The sequence below is a fragment of the Anabas testudineus genome, chromosome 22 (genome assembly GCF_900324465.2).
Source record: "Anabas testudineus chromosome 22, fAnaTes1.2, whole genome shotgun sequence".
NCBI lineage: Eukaryota > Metazoa > Chordata > Actinopteri > Anabantiformes > Anabantidae > Anabas > Anabas testudineus.
Genome location: NC_046630.1, coordinates 12,341,324 through 12,366,377, shown reverse-complemented (window position 1 = coordinate 12,366,377; position 25,054 = coordinate 12,341,324). Strand labels below are relative to the sequence as shown.

The 25,054-nt window shown below is 37.8% G+C and overlaps 1 protein-coding gene across 2 annotated transcripts in view; it reads right to left on the bottom strand.

The window, feature by feature from the left end:
* Window positions 1-23,841, bottom strand: part of LOC113148594 (rab GTPase-activating protein 1) — a 56,022-nt gene extending 32,181 nt beyond the window's left edge. Inside the window, exons 1-14 of one of the 2 annotated variants that reach the window (XM_026340335.1) lie at window positions 23,714-23,841; window positions 15,595-15,830; window positions 13,983-14,012; window positions 12,847-13,105; window positions 12,362-12,575; window positions 12,075-12,249; window positions 8,004-8,164; window positions 6,863-6,973; window positions 6,196-6,262; window positions 6,003-6,105; window positions 5,400-5,569; window positions 5,034-5,202; window positions 3,872-3,965; window positions 2,016-2,166 (exon numbers count right to left, since the gene is read on the bottom strand). In XM_026340335.1, coding sequence (XP_026196120.1) covers window positions 2,016-2,166; window positions 3,872-3,965; window positions 5,034-5,202; window positions 5,400-5,569; window positions 6,003-6,105; window positions 6,196-6,262; window positions 6,863-6,973; window positions 8,004-8,164; window positions 12,075-12,249; window positions 12,362-12,575; window positions 12,847-13,105; window positions 13,983-14,012; window positions 15,595-15,747 — 1,857 coding nt within the window. In that variant the 5' untranslated portion in view covers window positions 15,748-15,830; window positions 23,714-23,841. The remainder of the gene's footprint in view (window positions 1-2,015; window positions 2,167-3,871; window positions 3,966-5,033; window positions 5,203-5,399; window positions 5,570-6,002; window positions 6,106-6,195; window positions 6,263-6,862; window positions 6,974-8,003; window positions 8,165-12,074; window positions 12,250-12,361; window positions 12,576-12,846; window positions 13,106-13,982; window positions 14,013-15,594; window positions 15,831-23,713) is intronic. The other variant, XM_026340336.1, reaches the window with a different exon arrangement.
* Between the last annotated feature and the right edge of the window lie 1,213 nt (window positions 23,842-25,054).

Here is a 25,054-nt window from a genome sequence, read left to right as displayed (position 1 = left end):
CGACAGCTACATTTTATGAAAAATGCAGTTTGTTTAAACAGACATTCTGTCTGGATTTTGACACAATGTTCACAATATCAATCTGCGTCTGTAGTACAAACTAATCACTGCTCCTTCTGGTGGACAAATACAGCACTGTAACAAGTTTCCACCATAGGCATTGTGCATAAGGCTGTGCTGCATTGACCAAATCATTACGGGGGATCACTGCGACCATGGCCCGTCATGAACAAGCCAGCTATTTAAGATGGCTACATCTTTAAATGTCTAAAAATACAGCTGTGTTCCCACTTCCAATAGTCTCATGCCTTTACATCCACTATGTGAACTTGAGACAGGTTAGGACACAAAAGAGGTCACTAGCTATAACATAGTATGTATACGTTGCAATATAGAACAAAGACCAATTAGGAACATTTATAATTTAAGATGTACAATTTTTAAAACAGAAGCAAAAATGAATAATTTCCTATACATGTGTTAAACAGAGAATTATGCAAAACATTGTACAACTCTTTTCAGCATCTTAGTCTTATTATGTAAAAGAGAGATATTTTGTGTCTTAGTTTGGTTTTAAAAATTTATTTGGCTTAATGGGTAGCTTATTGTGCCTTTCTGTGCTTAAACTTTAACTCTGCTACCTAGCCCAGTCTTGCTCTAACAAGACTAAATAAAACGTAAATCGTCAAAGGCAGCTATAGCTGCACATGCTCTCCACTATGCACTTCTTGGCTGACGTACAAACCTGGAATACTTTAGTACATCTGTAATAAATTCCTATCCAACATCCTGTCCAATGGCTATCAATACAGTGGCTTTCTGATCCACTGTTATTGTTAGAGTGAAAGATGAGATTCCATTCATACCATTCATGTTGATGGAAAACAGTGTGGCTTCTATATCATTTTGATATAAACTGCTATTAGAGCTGACCCACTTTAATTGTGTCCAAACCAATACACAGACAGAAAGTAAATGGCAATAACAGCATGAGTAAAGAAAAAGCAGTGATAGGAAAAGAGCAAACGAGAAAGCGAGGGACAAGGGAAACATGGTCAGGGAGAGTGAAGAATATCAGAGTGGGGGATGAGTGCACAGAGGAGGAAAGGGCAAGACCAACATCTTGTCACCACCTGGGACCCAGCTTGATGCCCAGGGATGTTGCCTTTATATAAGAACACTGTACAGAGCTGTACAGAGAAAAAATTACATAAGCTAACTTACTGTTCTCAGTGCACAGGAGGGCTAACCATATACAGTAGGGCTAAGTCACTCCTGATCTCTGATCACACAGACAACCGTACATGTACAAGCAACGTACGGGCAATTTCTGGCCAATTTCTAAGTCCAGACCAAACTCAAAAGAATGAATATAATATAAAACTATATTACATTTTCTGAATCTTTGGACTTTTCATCTAAACTACCTGCTATCTGTTGTACCTAAATTCTTCTTCAACAGAAGAGCTAACTTTAGCACATACTGATTATTTGATTTTATATATTTTATTTATAATTTTACGATCTGTTGGTTTTAATTCGTTTCTTCTTTCTGAAGAAACTGGACAAACCTTTCACTTGTGTAAACCACTGAGCAATCAGCTGACATGATCTACAGAGCAGCAATTGTTACCATCACAAGTCTAAAACACATGAGATGGAAGCTTATAAAACAAACTTTTCAATGACCCTGAGGTGTACTTTCAAAGAAGTAAAATTTCACACATGCTGCCAAGGACAACAAGAGTAAGACAAAAAGAGAAAGGGCAAAACTGAGACAGAAAAATAATAAATCTATCTCAGGCTCAGGCTGGCTAGTGCCCAACAACCTTGAACAAATCTTGAACAACTATTTGGAAATAATCACAGATGATGTGCACAGTTTTCTAACACATTAGAAGCATTCATAGCCTGAATCACCCTGCAGAAAACCAGCCTACACACTGACATTAGGGTCTCAAGGGAAGGTGTGTCCTGATCGTCTTACCAGAGACAATGCTTGTTTGTGGTCTTACCTTGGTAATAAGGGTGCGGTACTCTTCTACCTGGTGGTCATTGTTATGGCAGCCTGCCAGGAGCTGCCAAACCTCTCCACGAAGAGCCTCAGGAATCCCACTGCGCACTAAAGTTGGTAGTTGTTTGGGACGCACTGATAGGTTCATATGCCTAACAGAAGAGAAGAAAAAAAAAGAGGTTTATCAAAGAATTGAACTTTATTTCATTTTGCTTAGTCAGTCTTTAAAAATGTGACACACTACTAATACCCTCATTACATGCAATTATGCAATTGCAATCTTCAGGGCAGACCAGCATAAAGTATCTACTGAAAATGTTTTCACTGACACTAAATTGCCTATAAAGGACTGTTACCATCTTCACACATGGTCTGTTGGGCCAAGATTATAACAGCAGGTATGAGTTATCTCCTCTAATGCCACAACTATAATAATTTATTTGCACTCTCTTTAAAGACTTTAAAAGTATTTAAAGAGTTCCAGTCTTGCCTCCTGTTACTCAAATGTCACTGCTATGGAATGTAAAATATGTGCTCTTTGTACATAAAATGCTATGATACTAATTTTATCCTTGAAATCTTTTTCAATTTTTACCATGATATCAGTTTTGCTTTACTTTTCCCCTGCTTGAGAAAACAATAGACAACAGAAAAAAATAAGGAACCAGAAAACTACAGCTCTTTTTTTTCTACAGCTATATACTTATACAGTATATATATTTAAATATTAAATCTGTTGGAGAAGAACTGACTTACTGTGGGAGACACAATGTTCACGTTTACAAAGAATTCAGGAATCTATTAGCCTACTATTACATGGCAGAGATTAAATTATATATCTATATCTATAGCTGTACCTACCAACTATCACCTCACTACTGTCGACAGAAAATCCCTGAATCCTTGATTATTCTCTCCCTCTTTCTTATTTCAACATTCTCTATGGTCTGAGTTTGTTTTGTTTACTTGTTCTGAGAATATGGTTATGCAATACAGTAGATGGCGTATTTTCTGAAACTAAAATGAGAAGCAAAAATATACTGTGCACGTACGCGCATGCATGTGTGCACGCATAAGTAATGCCAGGCGTGGCCCTTAAGGTCATGAGACTGTAAAGGGCTGCCTGTGATTTGCCTCTAATCCCACACCCACAATACCACAACACACACTTCCTCACATACACAAAATGGTCTATAACAAACACAAAGGCTAGTATTGTAAGAGGAATCCTATGATTCCTTTTCTTATTTGATCAGATAAAGAAGACAAATACCCCCAAGAAATTCATGGTTTACTGGACGTGAGATGAAAAATTTGAGTATATTTTACTGTAAATTAAACTTTAACTGAAAAACACACACAATGACAAAGTATCTTCCTTAGTAATGTCTTGATGCTCCTTTGGCAGTAATTACAGCTTCTTGTGCGAGTCTACAAACTTAGTACATCTGAATTTGGAGAGTTTGTTCTGCACAAGTGTTCAACTTTGTCTAATCAGACCACAGAATCTTTTTCCTAATGCTCTCATATAAAGTAGTATAAAGATATACTCTAAAGAGTCATATAAAGGCTGTTTGGCAATCTCCAAGTAGGTTTCCATTTAACCACTCTGCCATAAACATAAAGGCCTCATTCATGGAATGTTGTCTATCCAACTCTAGAAAGAATCCTGATAGTCGATAGACGATCTGCATTTTTTTCAAACTCCCACTTAAATTTACAGCACAGTAAAAGGTACAAAGAGTGAAGGCTGTGGATACTTTATTAAGCTACTGTGGATATGTGTGTTTGTATGTTCATCCACATTTACTGCATAGACTGGGAAGAACGCAGTGATAAAAGGGAGCAAGGTTTTACCATTTGGATAATAAGTCTCCCCAGGTCTCCAGGATCTTCTCTGCACATTCTTTGGAAACATCACCGGACCCACTGAGTAACGGTTCATCATTATCTGGATACACAGGTAAAAACAAGTTGCACATTGCAATGTGAGTACATTACATGTTTAAATTTCACTTTCAGAAATGAATTGAAATTTATTAAATAAAAGTGACAATAGTGTTTCGTGACTGCTCAAAACTAAACTCAAATAACAAATAATTCCACACTCATTTTGCCTGCACTGTCGCTTTAATTTTATTGCTGCCTAACTCCAACTACTGTCTGTACTTTACTCTTCCATGAATGTCAAATGCACACTTTAGTTGAACTGAGTTACTAAGTTACTTTGTACATAGTCTGCTGGGAAACAGCCCAAACATCTATAGTGTAATATCTATCTATTCACAACAGGCATGGAGCAGTCAATGGACATGTAGTCCAATAAGTGAGACCAAATTGTACAAAAAGGCCCATTGACCAAGACTAACACATAGACACCTAATCATAGAGAAACAGAAAGTACTTCTAAGCTTTTATTCTCATCACTACCTTTCACATTCTCACAAAAATACAAGATATACACAATACTGCTTAGTGCGAAAAGTACAAACAGTTCTGTAACACTGTGCCTGAACACCCAGAGGACTTTAGCTTTTGTGGACCACAAACATACTTCTGGCACTGTATAGGCCCAGAGGGCTGAGTTTTCATGAGTCAAAGGCCAAAATGCTTGAGTACTAAATATCTGGTAGTATGCTGGATAGCTTTGCCTAATGTCATGTTGTTGGGCAGTACCACTGTTAGAGGGGCATGCTTCTGAATGAGGTCAGTTCTCAGATTGATTTATGATTTTAAATAATTTTGCCAGTTAAATGTCTGCTTTGAAACTATTTATGTGCCTGACATTATCAAGTACAGCAGGTGGTTCAAAAATGTTTAAATCATTTTTAAACGGTTCTGCTAGTGAGGCATGTTTGTAAAACATTTATTTCATACGGTTTATATAAAGAAATGATACACTTTGCAAAATCAGGAATGTGTTTTAAACAGAAAATTTGTAATCTTTGTCTACATTCTGTATCTGCCTTTGATTTAAAAAAATAAAAAATGATGAAATAGTATGACAGCATCCAATCACCTTCCTCTTCATCATCTTCAGGAGGTGAAGGAACCATGGAACCAGGCCCAGCGGGCAAGATACCGGGACTGGCTGTGGTCTTTCGTTTCTCCCTCTCAGTCTCACTTTCCAAACTCACCACCTCATAAAGTGTGTCAGAAGCAGGGCTCTTACGCTCCTTACGCTCCATCTGAAGAGAAAATAGACAAGATAAACAATAGGAAAAGACCATCCTCTGATTTGAAGTTATTACAACCTCACAGTGTAGTAACAACCCGATTGCTTTACATAATTTCAGGTCACAGCTGGTATCTGGTGTGATTCACACTACTCATCAATTGCACTCACTTAATCACAGAGGAGAAACTGTGCCGTGTCTTTGCATACCTGTCGTAGCTTAAGGTAGAAGGTCTCAGTGTAGCTGCGTTTGCTAAAAGGCCAGAACAACCTGTCATTTGGGGAGCACACTCTGACTCTCGTCTCTAGCAGAAAACGGACCGGCTCCTCCACCTCTGTAATCACCAGGTCCACTGCTGTTGTCATGTACATGAATTTATCTACAAAAAAACAAAAACAAAGAAAAAACCAATAGTTCTAGTGATTCACATTAATTGGTCATAATTTTTGAAAACACTGTAGTTTGACTTATAGAGTAATACATGTAGGTAGAAAGTACAATGCTGTCTGCTTCATGTGTGGAACAAAGATAAAGTAAAAATGGTGCCAGGATAAACTGTAGTGAATGTCTTTCTTTAACTAATTTGAAAACAATATTCATGAACAATATTCCGTATTGTAAACAACATTTTCTCTACAGTTTAATCTGAGGATTTCTGCAACCACTGTAAACCACAGTTAAATACTTGGAAATGTATCAAATAATGATGTGAAGATGTGATTGAATAAATAACCAACTATCCAATAAAAATTAAACCAAGGAAGGAACAGCTGAAAATCACTGGTTCATCTGAACAGGTTTTTGGCTGTTACCTTTGGGTGTTTCTTCATTTACAGCCTGGAATTGAGGCGTGTTGGGGTTCCAACTTCCTGTAATGATGTAAGACTTCCCGTCAGAGCTCTTTCCCATTGATTCCTGAAGGGCACAAGACGGAGGAAGTTAGCAAGCACACAAAAACAGCACCAAAGACGGCACAGACATGCACATATGAAAACATTCACCCACCAGGTCTAAAAGATGCATGTCACTGTTCTTCACATTCTTCCCTGGGCTGAGTAGAAGACCAAAACACCTGGAGAAAAGTGTAAGCACACATAAGCAAACAAACATATTCACAAAAACAAACACAGACAAACAGAGATGCAAAAAAGAGAACTGAGAAATTAATATGATTACATAAGAAAAGGGGGAAAAAATCAAACAACAAGAGTGGGAACTGTAGAGAGAACAATAAATCTCTCTATAGAGTAAAACCAGTTGTAACAATCACATATGTTCCTGCAAATAGCTTCCTGGACTGATCCTCTAACACAGTCCAGAACATTGAGAAAATGAAACACAGCTCTTCAATCCTCACAGTCTCTGAGTTCATTAAACAATAACAAAGCACTGGGAAAATGGAAGTCTGCAAAAAAAGTGATGGAATGTTTAAATTTCAACAGCTTTATTAAACCGTGGAAAATGAGGAGCCTTAGAGACTGGCTCACATCAATCACCATCTTATAACAGTGCCGGAACACTTAAAACCTGTCAGGGGCCAACACACGGATGTAAAGATTTTCACCTGTGTGTGTTTATCAATTATAGCTGAGTGATTCCTTTCTTGTGAATGTCTGGCAGTCACATTTTAACAGTAAATGGAGGAATATGTGAGTGTATGTGCTTCATTTACCTCTCGATGGCTAGTTCCTTATTGGAGGTCTGCTGGACATAAATTACAATTTTCTTGTCCATTCCTGCGCGTAACTTGAAGCTCTGCTTGTCCTTGTCTTTTGCTACAGCACTGAGTATGACAAAACAAGAAGTATTAACCACATTTTTAATACCAAAAAGATAATAAAAAACACAGATCTGACATATTTGCTATGATTATGTAGTAAAATAATGTAGAAGATAACCCAGTAACCATTGGCTGGCATGGTTTTTAATTATGTCCCTACTAGGTAATAGAAGCAGTTTCTGGTTAACATTTGAAAAATAATAATAAACCAATTACTGTATTTTCTGCTGGACAGTGGCAGTTGTTTTGATCAGACCTATTTATCATTATAAAATAAGCATTTTCAAGTGCCATTTTCAAACATGCTCAGCTTTCAGGGGAGGAAAAGAACCAGGTTTGAGACAGGAATAGTAATCAACATTCTCCAAACCCTGGAAAATTCTGAAGAAGAAAAGATTCTTCTGTGACGAACTTACATGAATCATTTTGAAATATACTGTAAACACCTGGGACCTGTCACAGTTTCTGGCAGATTCCAAATAGTTTTCAGAGTCCGAATTTCAGGGTCATGGTTTAGCAATGTAAGTAGTTTGTAGCCCATTCAAGGAAACAATATGTACATTTATTATATTTGTATTACACATGTTATTTTATATCTTCGTACACTTTGTATAGAGAATTACATGTTTTATTTCAAAAAGGAAAATTGTGTTTTATGTGTATGAGATGTGCAATCTGGTAAGAAACTCTGATTGTTCAGTGCCCATTTTTAATCAAAACTATTTAAATATTTTGGTGGTGCCACTGCAAATTAAACTCCTAACAATTATGATTAAGGTTTCCACGTATTTTTACTTATTCAAAATCCCATACACTGTCCAAGACATACAATAGTGGCTAGGTCTTACCATTAAAACAGTTTTTGAACACTGAATGTGGATTTCTGTGCAATTCCAAGATATAGTAATAAGATAAGACTTATTACTATAAATTCATTTTACACACTTTTATGATTCTTCAATACACTGATTATTGATTAGTTAATATTCAATACATTGAAATAAAGTAAAAAATTGATTAATGTGTGCCCCACCTGAAAGTACCCTTCCCATCATCCTCTCTGATCTCCAGGCTGACAGTGAAGGTAAACAAGTCGCTGTCAGGGGTGAGTGGTGCAGCCTGCTGAGATGACAGAAGTGCCTTCTTAGCTGACCGCCGAAACGCTGTGGCAAAGCTGTACAGTATCCTACTCACCTGCAGAGAGAGAGGGGTAACAACATTAGTAAAATTACAGTGATAAATTATACTATATACAAAATATTTCCCATACACATCAAGTAAAACATACTGGACATCAAGGTTCTTTTATAAGATACAGTACAGTGAATTTGTTTGTAATTTAAACTTTCAGCAAAAAAAAAAGATAACACCTTTAATATCAGTTAATTTTTGTAATAAATAATATGACTGCTAATCATTGTAAGCTTTGAACTAACAATGATGCACCTCTGGGACTTCTGGTGTAGGATCCATGGATGATAGAATAGTCAAACTGGTGAATTGCTCCAGTTGCATAAAGAATAGTGTTTGCTACGATAACTTTGTAATGGTCACAAAGTACCCAACTATTTTTGTTTGAAATGATACTAATAGCAGAAAGTAGAATCTCTTTGTCCTTTTGCCCTAAGTTATAGACACTGTCAATAATGGCGAAACATCACTTGAAGTGAGCGAGAAAGGCTGAATACACAGTATACAGTACACAGCTCCTCTAACTGAAAGTCTTGTGGAACATAAGCTTTAGTGTTGCATGCCAAAAACCTCAGCACCAGGCAAAAAAAAAATCACAAAGTCATTAGTATTGATTAAAAACTCCATTAGGCTACTGCAGATGTTATTTTGTGATTTGGGGCACAAAAAAAAGCTTACCTAATGACCTACTACTCTTGTGACTGCACACTCTCCAACCTATTAACCATTCTGAGTTTTAATCAACATACTGATTCATATTTGCCTGTGAATCTGGATGTGGAGGAGATATTGTTTCTATTAACATTAAACAGTTACTAATACTGAGCACAGTTGGAGAGGGCGCAGCTAGAGACTGCCAAGTGGAAAACTAGGAAGCATGATTTATTTACATTCACTAAATGTGGTTTACTGCTCGCTCAGTTTAGATTAATGAGCTTTGCATTTAGTCGAGAAGTAAAGTATAAAAGTATTTAATTTTATTTTTGATTATTACTAAGCAGATGTGTGTGTGATAATAAACAGAACTCTCCCCTAACTAGAGGCCCACAGCACAGTGGTTTTGGGTCATCTCTAATTCTGTCAAACTGCAGAGCTACGACTGAGAGATGATGTGGAGAAACCGCTGTGATCAATAAACAACATTGCTCTGCTTTTTTTTTTTTCCAAGGCAAAAGTATAAAGCATCTTCTACAGAAAGCCTTTGTTATGTTCTTGGCAAAGAAGAATGATGTCAGGGGATTGCAGGGGGTTTATTTATTCTGAGACAACAGAGGCCTGAATGTAAGAGATGAGGGATAAGCAGAGTCAGATGGGGGTCACCCCCTGTATTGATGATATTGTAACATCTAACACAAAGGTACTGTTGTTCTCCACAGTTTCAATCAATGCTGGAGTCAAAACTGACCAGTGTCAAATGATCCCAAATGGCATTTTTATTCTTTGAGTGCAATTCTGAGGATCGCTATCAGGACACTTGTACTTGATATGCAAACATATCAATCATGACAAGTAATTCAGGCTGGTATCGAGTGTTGCGTCTAGCAAAAGAAACGATGTGTCAGGCCACAAAATTAATACAATTTAAAAAAAAAAACACTTGATTCCACAAAGGTATCAAATGTATGTCTACTGGAAACAAGCTGCTTAAGCACACTTGCAATTTTTTTTTGTGTGTGGTGCCTTCTCTATAGAGTTTTGTCGAAAGCCTGGCCTGATTTTTTTTGTAGTTTATACAAGCTATGGAAAATCCTATCAAATAAATTATAGAAGAAATGTTTGTATTTGTGTGTTTTGTTGTAACTGCATCAGTGAAATAACTTATTAAAACTGTATTTATTAGAAACACAGAACACTAGATATACTGTACATCTCTAGAGAAAGGCACATTTATCAGCACAAAAGAGGATGCTGGTTATAAGACCCAGCAGAGCTTTGCATCACCAGGAGACTGGGAGTTGTTAGAAACTAGCCTTAGGGCCTAACTAGGAGGTCTGGCACAAAGAAAGAAGTGTACAACTGAGGAGGTGGTTTGCTTTATGTATGAACAGCGCTATTCCAAAATCCACAAGTCTGTTTGGAAAAAGACATCTCCAAAATCTGAAAGTACTTAGTTCATTGTCTTATTTTTGAAATTATAGGTAAATAATGCTTCAGATGCTCTTTATAATTTGTTGAAATGAGTGTGGTCACTTGCTTAGAGCAAATGAGACAGCTGTGGCAAATATGATGGTGACCTAATTACAATTTTAGCATTTTTCCACTGGATGTTACTGACTGAACTTGACTGTACTCTTCTTTTTATGTTTTTCACTGTACAAATGTTGTGAAAAGTATATGGTAACTGGTACGTTTGGGTAATCAGTGAGTGAAAACACTGCACTACTACTGAGAGGATGACTTTGAACATGAACCACACTCATCTGAACTCTGAAGAAGTACTTCCCAAAGAGGTGAAAAAACACAACTTGGAATTTGAAAAATAGAAAAGGACTCATATATGTCTAAACTGTGCATCTTCTAGTTTTCTTTTCAGTGTCAAAAAACAAATTTTACAATAGCTAAGTAAAAACACTTTGGCTCGTTAATGCACTCATGCTGCTGTTTTAAGCTGTCTAATTGGTTGTTAACAGTGAATTTAAGGTTGATGGGAGGCATATGACAAGAGCTGGTTGTGAGGAAAAAACAACCAATAGGCTGACTCACTCCAGTCTAATAGTACAAATGGAGGCAGTGCAGACTGGCTTGTTGTTTGGGGTTTGGAAGGAAGAGAAAGCCGGGTGCAAGGAGAAGACTGTGAAGGAGAAGAGAAGAACATGGAGCTGGAGACAGAGACATCTGGGTGCTAAGAAAAGGATTGGATAACTATTGGGGATTAGCTGTGTGTGAATTAGTGTGTATAGGCTTTAGTGTTTAAGTATGTAGTAAGCATGTATGTAGTACATCTGTAGTAAGTAGGTGTCTGGGAAAGATAGTGTCTGGATAGTTAGATGATCTAGGACAGATAAAGTAGTGTCTGTCTGGGGGCTCTTAGTGACTTTGAAGAAGAGTGCTTCAGTGATGAAGAAATCAGGTCACTGAACATTGAAGCAGTACCCACTTTCATGACTCCCTTTTCTCTTCTTTTATATACCTGAACCTACTGTTTATAAGTAATGACACTCTCCCTTATAAACTAGCTTGAAGGGTTGAGTGTATTTATAAGTGGTGTCCATGTGCATGTGCAGTGCAGTGTGTAGCTCATGACATTTTCCCTGAGGAAGTGCCGACACTGATACTCGAAGATGATCAGGCTGCATGGTGATCAAAATTACAGAGGTCACTTAGTTTACTGTTAGTAACATCAGTATTAATCTGTATAGATATCATTTGTATCTGAGTGGAAGAGATAGAACAGTATAATTTTTTTACTAGTAGCACTGGTCCTCCTTACAGAAAAGTTTGGGGGCACCAGTTAATGTAAAAACTAGTTATTAGTCTACAGCCAAGACAGATTTTTAAATTCCATTCCTTCTGAGCCCACTCTCATAATCAGATGACATGTTCAGATCTGATAATCTTACTGGTCTCTTCAAGTACTAATAATCTAATAACTCAGAACCCAAATTATTTTAATCATTTGATTTTGATTCATATTTGCACACTCTAGGTACATTTTCACTATGCAATATTCACTCGCTCTCTCCTAGTGTTTCACATGACAGACGATGATGATTTCAAACAAAAACAAGTAGGGCACATATTTGCATGGCGCACTTGTGTGCCTAGTTGTAGAATTTTGTCATACTGTCTCCTAAAATGTCTGGAGCCCTGGTAACTGTTTTTTTTTGTATGTGTAAGTTTAGCTTAAGTCTGTCTTCAGTAAACATAGTGAGACACAAGTTTAATAACATTCAGTTAATCATTGATTCCTCACCGCCTCTTGAATTTGGCAGCGAAACACGTGGATCCTGAAGATCTCAGCATTGTAGTGGCTCTCAGTAAAAGCAAAGCAGTCGCTCTCTGGTGTGCCATCATGGCCTCGCACACAGAACAGAATCTTATATATAGGGTAGTTGGCGATCTCTGTATTGTTGTGGGGGTCCAACAACCTGTTAAAATATCAATAAAATGTTGCTAGAAATCTTAAAGGTGTCATAACAAGTTTACCAACTGAGTGTCCAAGTAATGCACATATCTCCCAGCAGAACTGGAAGTCAGTACCTGACAGTGCCTTCAGACACGCCTGGCACAGACAATGTGACATCCAGGGGGAGTTGGCACTGCCCTCTGAGGATACTCATCATACGAAGGGCCTCCACCTCACTCCGGGGCGCATTGACAGAGGCACACCCTAGATATGTCAGCTGGCTGAACACAACACTGTCCTCATCTGGAATGGGACTGCTAGGACTGCCTTCTGATGATGATTCATCTGCTACAAAGTGGAACAGAAAAACAGGAGGGGTGTTTACTTGGATCGAGAAGAACAGCACTCATAACAATTAGTTGAATTAAAATAAAAAGAGAAAAAAATAACTGCTGAATTGAAATAAAAAAGACAAAACAATAGAAAAAGTAACTGGGAAGTATATGTTTTAGAAACATGGGAACCTTTTGGACATTACTCTAGCTAAAAAAAACAATGTGTGTGCTTCGACGAACAGCAGTAAAAACAAAAGGTTCAGAAAAGACACCTCATAGCTCACCTCGGTACGATCTCTCATTCAGCTCACTCTCCTGAGCCGTCTGAACAGGAAGCACCATCTCCAACTTGGGAGGTGGTACATTCAAAGGGTCAGAGCTGGGCGGTACAGATGATGCTGTTGTGGAAAGAAGGCCGTGGTCGCCCCCACCAAGGCTATCCATTCCTGTTAGTGGTCCAGGCCCAGTGTCAGCTACTGATGGATCCATGAGGACATCTTCTAACTCCCTCTGGAGCTGCTGCTCACTTCCATTCCCCACAATCTGATGTACACACAGGAAGTAGTAGAAACATGCGCACACACGAAACAGACATGCACACAACCACACCAAAGGGACAAAAGGGTCAAAAGAAAGCATAAAAGGCAACACATTTATACTCAAACACAAATAATAACAAGAAAGAACAGATATCATTAGACAAATTGTTGAACAAAATCATTCCAGTAATCACAGTAACAAAGTTAAAATAATGTGGCTTACAGCTGCATTACAGTGTTCTCTATGCTTCACTGCAGCACGTAGAAATGTGCAGGCATGTGCCTTTAACAGTAATTCGGCATTTAATTTGAGTGATTTAAGTAATTGGTCAAACATACAATTACTGATCACTTTATTAGGTACACCTGTCCAAACCAAGATAATTCAACAGCTGTGTCAACTTTTACAAAGTTATAATCCCTCCTCTTTTGTAGAAACTGTCAGAAAAGTGATAATTCTACTATATGTTTATTACTGAGGTCATAGTGGGTGGTCAATCTAATATGATCTAATATTTTGGCCTATTTACATAAATGAGGAGGCTGGCACACTAAAAACGCCTCACATACTGTGTGTTACACAACAATGTCACTCAGAAGCTGTAGTGGGTTCACTGGTGGTGCTGAAAGCCTGGGTAATTATCAGGTACAACTATACTTCGACAGTGTATGTGATGTGCTGCATGCCTACCACTACCATCATCAAAACTAAAACTCTCTAAAGGCCATCACTCAACAGCTAGCAAAGGTACAGAAACCCCAACTAATCACAGACAGAATCACCACAGAATTACAGCACAGAAAAAAGAGAAAAAGATATATACATAAAAGAGAGGGTTACAGAAACGAGCAATGAAAAGATAGCGTAAGAAGAGACTGACCTTAAAGCTCACCTCTTCCTCAGAAATCACCTGCATAACAAACAACAAGTTTAGACACACTGACTTCTCTGGCTGAATGGCCTGACTGGGAGGGAAATGGCAAAAACCAAAACATAACTGGATGGCCAAGAGTCAGTGCATGGAGTGATTTTACCACTACAGTACACTCAGACAGCAGGCAGACAGTGCCCACACCTCAACTTTGTTTTCATTAGGTTAACTACAGTCCTTTAAGAAACGCAAACTCATATTCTCAGATCGTCAAGCACGGCAAAATGACAGAACAAAGTGGGACCTCTTCATATGAACTGAATACACAACATCTATGATCTGCTGGCGCCATCTATTGGTACACTGACAGCATCAACATAAAGTCAACAGTTCCTTCTTTTAAAAAGAGGCACGCGTGCAGTAATGATATGCACTAATGGACAGAGTATGAACACGAGTCACCTACACCTACGTAAACTGAATAAAAGGAAATGTGCTAACTAGTAAACTAAAAAGTAGGGAGGAGAGGAGGGAAGAGGAGAGTGTCTGTCCCAGAAGCCATCTGGGACACACACAGGATGGTGACTAAAATCTACACCTATTCTACTCTATGGAGAGACACACCCTAGTCATAAAACATTATTCCATGGCAATGGGATCAAAGCACTTGTAGCTGCATGACCACACTGTAGTATTTGCTGAGTGAATTCTATCTGGAGTACTGAACTGAACCATGCAGAGCCTACTTTATGTCAGACATACTGTAGTTTGATAGAATACGTTGTATACAAACAGAAGCAGCAGTCTGGCTTGAGTAAAATATCAGCCACGTTTTCATGGACAAGAGTTTTTCTTCAGTTGTTTGATATGTGCAGGTAACAATTGTTCCTTTTCGCTTTCGACCACATACTACCAAAATATTACAACCTACTGTGGAAGAAGTGGAAGAACAAGTTATTCACTACAAACAAATGCTTTCACAATGTGTGGGTGGTGTGGACATGATGACGTAAGGGCTTCCTTCTAGTATGTAGTGAATTAAATACATACACAGAGATGAAACACAAAAATCTAAGACCAACTATGAGTAGAAGGTAGAGAGAGAATGTGGAAAAAGCAAAACAGGAAATGATTATTCGTATAGCTACAGTGCAAGATCATATGTTAAAAAAGATGGATGAGAGCTTGCAACAACTGATTAATGCAGCCTCTTAACAAGTGAATGGGCATGTGTTGTGGAGCCTGACCTGCAATTTTACACCGTTGAAGAATAAGTAGAAGATGAACTGAACATCCAAGATGTTTTGGTAAATCATGCTGTGGTGAGTGCGTTACATCCTTAAGTAAGTCATAACTCTGTTATCCTTCTGGCATTCTAGAATAATTCTAGCTTCACAGTTTATGTCGTTCCTTTTACAGATTATGGATCAGTTTATGACTATTACCAGAACTGAAGATACTCATAATAAGATGCAACATGCATCACAAGGAAAGATGTATGTTATCACTATACATGCTAAGAGACCAGTGGACTGTTAAACTCTAACTTGACTAGTTCAACTCTAAAGTCTTCCTTCACCCTCTTGTGCTTGTGTCCATACCTACACCCAACCATCCTTACCTTCAGTCCTGTCTTTTCGTCATCACTACCATTATTAGTGGAGGAGGGTGTCTCGTCCCCCAGTCGGGACACAAGGACAAAGTCCTCACTGTTGAGAGTGGACACTGAGTCTGAAGACACGCTAATCTTCCCAACCGAGCCCTTGTCATCCATGGCTGCCGCTGTTAAACTCAGCCACGCTGCTCATGAATGGGAGACAGGAGGAGGAAGTGGAGGGAGATGATGAGCAAAATCACCTAGAAAAAGAAAAAATAAAGAAAAAAATAGCAGAAAACAGACATGATGTGATGAAATCCATGAAAAGCATCTTTTACAGCAACTGGAAACTTAACTATTTGTAAACTAACCCTCTAAAAGTGGTAAAACCATTTATGAAAAACTTTTAGAGGTCTAGAAAAACTGCAATGCAGCCTTACAAAACTCAGAGTGAGGGAGCATTAATAGCAAATAGAGGGTGCAAAAACAAACATTAAGCAAAGCACAGTTCACATGAATTTTATCATTAGATTTATTTTATCTGGAACTATTTTGTTGATCTCAGCAAAATAAATGAGAGGTATTTGCAAAATAGCTTGATGCAATGCTATGGTGATGCAAGTGTCATTTTGAAAAAGAAACATGCATATGAAAGGAATTAAGAAATGCTCCAGCTTGCCATAACCACCAATCACCTATAAAGTTTCAGTATTTCCCTCTACAAAGATTCAATTGTGGTCCGTCACCACACACAATGTGATAACTACTGAATATTTACTACCTGCACTCCTCAGTTCACAGCCTCTCTTGGTCATCTACCACAACCACAAATACCTCTAAGCTGAGATCCTGTGGGAAATACTACACATCATCAGCTCATCTTCACTCTGCCTTTCACCCAAGCTCCCTCCAACAATCCATCAATGAAATGTTGCCCTAATTTCAAATCTTGGCACAACACAAGTTCATACAGCAAATTCTTTACTCTATTTACTGAAGGCAGAGTTAGATTTCTTTTTTTTGTTTGTTTCAATTTAGGTAAAGCGCCATCTTTACCACCAAAGAGAGCCACATTTTTAGACATACAAAAACAAAAGGCAAACATAAGTAAATAAAGACACAAATAAATGGACATTATTAATCAATACAGTAATCAAATCAAGTGATCAATAAAGTTACAAGTTCTTCCCCAATAACTTTTATCTTTATTTATATCTGTTATCTGTCATTGCACCAGGCTTTGGCCTTAGCCTTAGGAAATTAATACAGTGTTAATACAGTGCAGTAGCCAACCAACCTACTACAGCGGAACACTTCCAGACCATAATGAGGGAGGTGGATCCACCATGACAAGTTGGATTTGGTTTACGAACTTATTACTTTCAGCACAGTCAGCCCAGGAGGAACCTGATGCATGAGGTGACTCTTAAAGAACGGAGATGCCATTGTGTGTAGCAGGAAGAAAGACACTGCAGAAGGTCCTGGCAGAGGTTCAAGGAGAGACCACAATAAGCTATATGTGGCTGTTTTCCCCATCTTCTTCCCAATTTCACTCCCTTTTATCCCTGTCCCTGTTCTAATTCTTCTATTTCCATATATCTCCTCCTCCTAAATTGTCTTATACTTTTCCAAGTCGTTATGTTTCTTTTCTCTTTTCTTGTGCCTTCAGCCTTATCAATTTTTCGTAAGGTTTTTTCCAACAGTGGAAAGGTAAATGTAAAAAGGTCTACACCAGAAAGGTGAAAGCAGTTAATAATTAGCATTACTTAAGATAACATTGTTGTACTAACTCAGAGGAAACCTCAGTATGAGAAGAAACTCTGTGACTAGAAGGTTTTACAGTCCAACATCTGGTGCTGATATCATTAGGATGTGAAACACAAACTGAGTAAAAAATAAAACAAAACAGATGGCTTAGGTTTAACCCTGTATTTTCATATCAAGTACTGTATAGGAGATGAGTTGAGAACTGTTATTTGGCAAAAATAAAAACACTTGTGACTTATGCAGAGTTGAAGTCTTGAGTTTATCACAAAGAGTTACATGCTGTTCTTTTCTCTCTCCTCTTTCCAATCACCCCAACCAGTCGAGGTAGATGGCCGCCCACCCTGAGACTGGTTATACTGGAGGTTTCTTCCTCTCCACTGTTGCCCAAAGCTTGCTCAAATAAGGCTGTTGGAATTTCTATGTAATCTTCTACACAATTATATCCTGTAAGGTCTTAAATCTTACACTTGTGCCTTGAGACGATTTCTGTTGTGATTTGGTGCTATACAAATAAAACTGAATTGAATTGAAATTGAATTGAATCACCATAGTGTCAATCACATCACTAGAAAGCAATGTGAATGCTGAGATTCCAGAAACACTGAAAAACCCTACCAGGCTTTACAGTTCAGCCTATGGAAGCGTAGTATACATAAACTGAAAAGAAACAGTTACATAGATCTCACACACACAAAGCTCTATTGTGAACACAACGCACAAACACAGACCAATAATGGTTGCTTTGTCACTCCATTTCCTCTCCAGCCTCAGCAACAGCTCTCTGCCTGCTCCTGACAAGCTGCAATGTTTGTTATCAGCCTTTCACTGCCTTGTTACACATCCTAAAGATATATACAATACTGCGCCTCACAAAATTAGTAACAGCATTTTCTTCAAAATGTCTTAAAATTATTTACATTTACACAATCAAAAGATAATTTTCTTTATCTTTACACTTCATATTTACACTTCAGCTGTTTCTTAATTCCCTGTCACTATTTTATCCAACCCCCCTTATCTTGAGTCGTTTATAAACCTTCTGTGTGTTTTAGTTATAAATGTAAAAATTATCTTATATCTATAGTATATGTTATGGTGTAGTGGAGAAGAGAGGAGAGGCCAATTGTGGAAATGCAGCAGGAAACAGTTTCCTCTAATGGAGCACTGTTGTGTGCCTCACCATGACAACAAGGCACTTGTCATACGTAGTTTCATTTGTTCTAAACCATCTTTGACAGGTGAAGGCTGTGATGCTCATTTGTCCTGTTACTGTTACTTCTGATAGATACAACAGAAGATAATTCTGGTTCTCAATTATTTTATCACTATTACTTTCTTAATATAGAAATAAAAGTATAATCAGACCCTGCACATCTCTAAAAACAAATTCCACAGAGATGTACCAGGTGTGAAATATGCTGTATATTTTGTATTTAGAAGAGTACTGCAACATGTTTCATTTTTGCTTTTTCTTTTTTTTTTTTTTTGATAAATCATTTTGTACAAAAAATAAATATATACATAAGACATGCTAAAATAAGGAGTTTGAACACCCAAATCAATCCAAAATAAATCATGCCTAATTTTACAAAATGTAATTATTTCAATTACTGGGTGATTTTTTTGGGAATATTTTAATAAACCGTTTCATTTATTGTATAAAAAGTCAGAAAACAATGAAAAATCTAAACCACAGTTTCCCTTTTATGTACTACTTGTCTGATCAACAGTCCAAAAATACATTTAACTCACAAGCAGGTTTGTGACCTCGCTTCATCACAATGTGCCTGTGATCAATAAGAATATGAATATGCAACGATATTCTTGCCCACATTAGAAAATTATGAAATTTGCTTAAATCATGACTGAAACAATTACTCTATTACTGGTTCAGTCATGTAATTGTTTCAGCTTCTTTCCAATTAAGATCTGATAACTAAAGCTCTTCAAAATGATCACAGAGTTCAATGACTGTTAAATTGTGACTCTCCCCAGTCAGGTTTTAAACTGAATCACATCTATCAAAGAAAAATAACTCAAATAAATAACTTAAAGCCCCAAATTACCACAACATTTATGTCTATGATTAGTATATGTAACATTCCAAACACAGCTTAGGTTTATCCTATCTTCTATCCAGTTTTATTTTGGTAATTAATGACCAACTTTACTATCTTAGCTATATGCCACAGTTAGAAACAGCAGCAAAGTGTCTGACAATGTCAATTCATAACAATCCATATGCACATTAGAAACCTTTTTTTCTCCCTACCACACTCCAGCTGAACTATTTGTTCTGGGTTGCCAGCTGGGCCCTGCATGCACCTCACATTGGAGAGGAGGACACGGCCAGAGAGCATTCAGGCTTGCAACACAGTCCATTTCAACTCGCTTCACAGCAGACAGTGATAGCAGGGAGAAAGATAGGGAAAAAGGAAAAAGAATAACAGAAAAGGATGACCAGCCACAAGGTAAGTCACAAAGTATTGTAGCGAAAAAAAAATAAAAGAGGAACAAGTCGTGACTTGTTAAAATCATTGAAAACACACACAGACATACTCACACGCAACACCTAATTTACATCTTATTTTAACTGAGAATCTAATAATCATCTTAATTCAAATCCACAGATCCACAGTGGGCGATCCAGATATTAAACCACTGTATGTCTCTCACTTGATAACGAAACAAAACAACAACAACTCAATCACACAATTCAGGCCTGCCTTTACCTTCTTCTTCCACTTGCCAGTTCTGTGATGATTTGTTTTACAGTCTCCAAGGCCTTAGATTTTGGCAGTCCTTTTTATTTTTTTACCAGTAGTCCAATCTTATTATCTTCACATCCTTTTGTAGTTCCTCCAGCTGATTAACTTCTCTCCAAGAGGTCTTGATCTTGCAGCCTCTTTTTCCAGGAGGGGTATGTACTGGTCTTCTTCTTGATCATGTAGATAGGCATCTCCAGGATTACAGTAAGTGCAGCTTTTACCAGTTCAACCATCACAGCATCTACTAGCATACTGTCTGATGGTATTTTTTCCACTGAGCCTTGGTACTCGGTCAGGATGGTTGACTCTAAACAGTTTATCAATTCTTGTCTGCCTCATATCCGCTGCTTTGCCCTGTACCCTGTGAAGTTGAGAGGGTGCGATACATAAGGAACCAGCTTCTTTTGTAGGATGCACATCCAGTTTTTCTTCCAGGTCTTCTTGGGACTAGGTTGTGATGTGTAATTTGTTGATCTCACACTGTAAGAGTAGATTCCTCGTCACCATGTTGAAGTATTTAGTAACTAGCTGTTTCTCAGTCAGTGTAAATGTTGGTCTTCTTTGTGTCCAAAGCTCTCTTATACCTTTAATGTACCGTCTGAGCTGTGTTTACGAAAATATATGTTGCAAACCTGAGTAATAAATCTAATTGTGGCTAGATAAGCTCCTAATGTTGAAATGAATACTGGAATATACATTAAAGATGACAGAAGGTGCTGAACTTTGAAAAGTCTTATATATAAATATTTATACGAAAAACTTATTGCGATAAAAATGTTCGATTGGCCAATCGAAAAGTGTGAATGTGACATAATGCGATTCGTCATTTGTGTACAGACTGCTCATACCCTACACCCGTAATAAAGAGATGAACAGTCAGTGTCTGTTCAAGCAGTACAATGTGCAAAGTGTAATGTGCAGAAGGAGAAGCAAGTGGAGATGGATACCAGTGATCAGTCATATTCATGATATCAATATTATTAAAAGCAGCACACACTGAGGTATATCACCTATAGAACAAGCAGCTAACGCTACTAAATTGGGCCCAAATCATCCCCACAAGGCTCCGCAGACATTGTGGAAAGACTACCTCTGTGATGTCCCCAAACAGCTACAGCACATTTAAGTTGAAATTGACAGTTACCCTCTAACTTGAAACAGACAATTCAGCACTTCGGATTAAAAGCTGATTAAGCAAACAGTATACTTCATTTTCAGAGCAGACGTTGCCCAATGCCACCAAAAACCCACTATATCTTCCATGCACACCGTTGGCCTTTTGAAACTAATTTGTTTTCGGTAAACAATAAGCATGGAGGAATCTTTTCACGTTACAAAGCACTATTCTTTAAAATCACATGTATCTTTACACTGCTCTCTTAATGTAGTAATAAAATATATTTCCATGCTTTTGGTTCTACAGATTCTCCTTTCATTATATCCACAGCAACTGCAAGGACACACTAATCCACTTCAGTTGATGCCAGCCCCACAGCATTCAATCTCCACCAGGACCCTAAAGAACAGGTGCATGTGAGGGGCGTTGTTCAGACTGCAAACCATTTAGGTCCAAATTCAGTTATAGAGTGCACACAAGAAAGAGACAAGGGGACACTTAGAAATAAATCTGTAATATCTCAGCAGCAAAATTAGGATTAATTAGCTTTTACATATGTCCTAATGAGTATATATTTGTTTTTCTTATTATGTAGAAATTAATAACTGCGTTATCATCACAATAGTACTGTGATCCGTTTTTACTGATGGTTGCATATGTGCACTAGCAATATTACAGAGACCAGTGTTAAATAATCAACTTATATAGGTGAAAAAATATCATACACACACTGGCTTAAAAACATCTCTGACTTACTCATCCTAATACACAAAGCATATTGACTGTCACAAGTTGCAACTATTTACATACAGACAAACCTTAGTTGTCTTTGTTTTTTTATGTATCACCTGTACAACATGCAATCAGGCTTTACAGTAAAACCAGAGTTTCAGGAAACAGAACAGAAACAAAATAATAAGTCACGTGAAGTAGCTGTTTGCACATGTTTGAAGTGACCATATTTCCCCTGATTAGAGATCCTAAAACTTACAGAAACAAAGGTTACTGGTATCAACAGCAATCTTATTCTTGACAGTAACAATGGTGTTGGACATGAGCATGACAACAACTAGTTTGATTTTGTGACTCATTATCAATAGACAGAAGTCTTGCCTAACATGTCAGTTTGTGTTGCAACTACTGGCAATACCCACTGAATGACAGGTTGGTGCATTGTTCACTAAATATCACAAATAAATGTAGAGATTTTACAGCAAATTTCCACAAAGCTTCACAGAAGACAACAAACTAAATCTTGATTTTCAAGATGCATTAAATCATGACAATGCATGCCACCACTGACACTTTTCTCAGACACAATACCTACTGGTCCCTCCCTTGTCATGTGACAATAACAGAACTTACACTAGTAACATGCTAAGTAGTATATTTAAATGTTTATTGTCTTAGAGAACAATGACTAACAGCATAAAATGTTCAGTCAAAAAGTTAAGTTCCACCTTTAAACAGTTTTCAAACAAATGTTAACTGCCAAGCTCAGATACAATTCATGTTTTTCATGTGTTTCATGTTGTGTTGTTGTAACAACAAAAATTATTACCTATGTTAAAGTAACCTGAACCAATCTATAACCATACTGAGCCATGAGTCCTCTTTCAGTTGGATCTATTCTACTTTAATGTGCGTCTTTATCGCATATATACAAGTGAAAATCAGCTTGTATTTACATGGTACGACATATTAAACACAGTGGTTTCACACACTACATGTTGAAAACAAAAACAGAGTGCTTGCTGTCACTCCACCCTGTGTTAAAATGTTAAGAAATAAACAGGACAACTAAAACAGCACTAGCAATATAGCGTAAATATATGCTGTTTAACTATTTACAGGAGTTACAGCTACTCCAAAATAGTTATTCGTTTAACAGTAATTGGCTTTCAGCTCTGCTCAGTACAACACTTTATATGGATACAAGCAAACCTGCTAAACGTAGCGTTGATGTAGCGTGTTAAGCCTGATAAACCCTCGACACATTTCAGACACCACAGGTCTTTAATATATACCATAACCAAGGCTAAATAATGCAGCTAGATAACACTGGGACAGTCCACTGCAACTGTCTATCCTGTTGGTGTTAACTCATTGCCCCAGTTGGCCCTTACCAACCTACCCAGCATTAGCTAAGATAACGTTAGCTATTCATCACTCATCGATTCAAAGTACGACAAAAATGTTAAAACACACACTGAACAAACAGCGAAACTATTATGTCAGCTTAAAGCTATACGTGTGTATCTCGATGCAGATATGTTTACAACAATTTGGTTAATTAAACCCGCTGACTGGCCCTCGCTTGTGAAAGCCTTGATTCAGGCCATTACTTAGAGGTTAGCGGGCTAGCTAACCCTCTGCTAGCCATGCTACCCTGGCAGTTAGGACCAACAAAAAGGTTTATTTCTTCATAACTGAGGAGACAGCTGCCTTTAACTATGAGGGCAAAGATATGTGCAAGTGCAAAACAGCTTACCTTTATCCCCACTGCTGTATTTGTTCCAATGGAGGCTGGCACAACATTGCACTCTCCCAATATCATCAGCAGCCAACAACATCCAGCCGAGCTGTAAACACAAGCCCAACCAACCACCCGCCGACGTCCGCACTGCGCATGCGCCTGTCAGTGCCCCCTCTCGCAGCAGCTGAGGATGGGAGGCTCGGGGTGGTCTAACATGAAATGACTTTGGGTCTTCAGAGCAAAAGCCCAGATTAGGATGCAAACCAGTCGATACAAGTTCAAGACAGTTCGCAGCTTCAATGAGATAACTTTCAAGGCCCGCATCTTACCAAAGCAAGTCCTCTGGGCCGAGTCACCAGTCAGTTCAGTGCTACTAACACTGCAAGTATCTCAAGTATCAGTTTGTTGTTTCTGGATTTCCCCACATCCAACCTTGACATTTGCGTCTTTCAAGTCCCAATCAGCCAGGTAGGAGTCTCTAGAAAGTCAAGCCTTGATTAAGTCATGTATCACAGCAGTCAAATGCAGTTCTCGAGAGTAAAAGGATGGAAAATTGTTTAGGTTCAACATTTATACACCAATGTAAACCCATATAAATCACATGTGTTGGTAGGCTTTTAATTTGCTGTGGATGGTAGTTAATTTCCTACTAGGGGAGCAGGCTCTTGTTAATGTCCTAATTTCAGTACATTGTGAAATCAGCCACTAAATCCCATGTGACAACACCACCCACTGTTTTCTCTTTGTGGTCCTGATCCTTTTTGTGCATCCTGTCTTGCCTTGTTATTTCTTTATAGTTGAAGAAAGTATAATACTGTAAAGTGTATGGGTGATGCTGCAGCCAGTTTTGTTTTTATAAATGCTGACATGGTCTTTGTATATGTTCTTTTAATTGTTGTATCAAGAGGCGAGCTGTCACAGCATCCTCTGAAAGGCAAATAAAGACCTGTGATTATGAATAATTAAATGATCTAATAATAAATAATAACAGGGCTGCAGCCTGTTAGTTTAAAAATTATAAGGTTTTTGGTTGTGTCTCCGGTTGTAATCTGACAAATGATGAAGAAAAATCACAGACATTCATTTAATAATTTTTTTTTTTTTTTTGTCAGTTTATTGTAGCATGCAGTTTCATGTGCTGAGATCTTCCTTTTTATAAGTCAATCTTTCAGTGCAACACATAAGCAGTATGCTGCTCGGCCAAGCTATCTGTAAGTCAGTGTAATACAGGTGAACAAGCAATGCACAGCAGAGTCAAACAATACTCAACCATTAGTAACACATATTTCATCATCACCATAGATTAGACTTACTCCAGTCCTGCTTTACCGTACAGTAAGTAAAAGGGAAACCTTT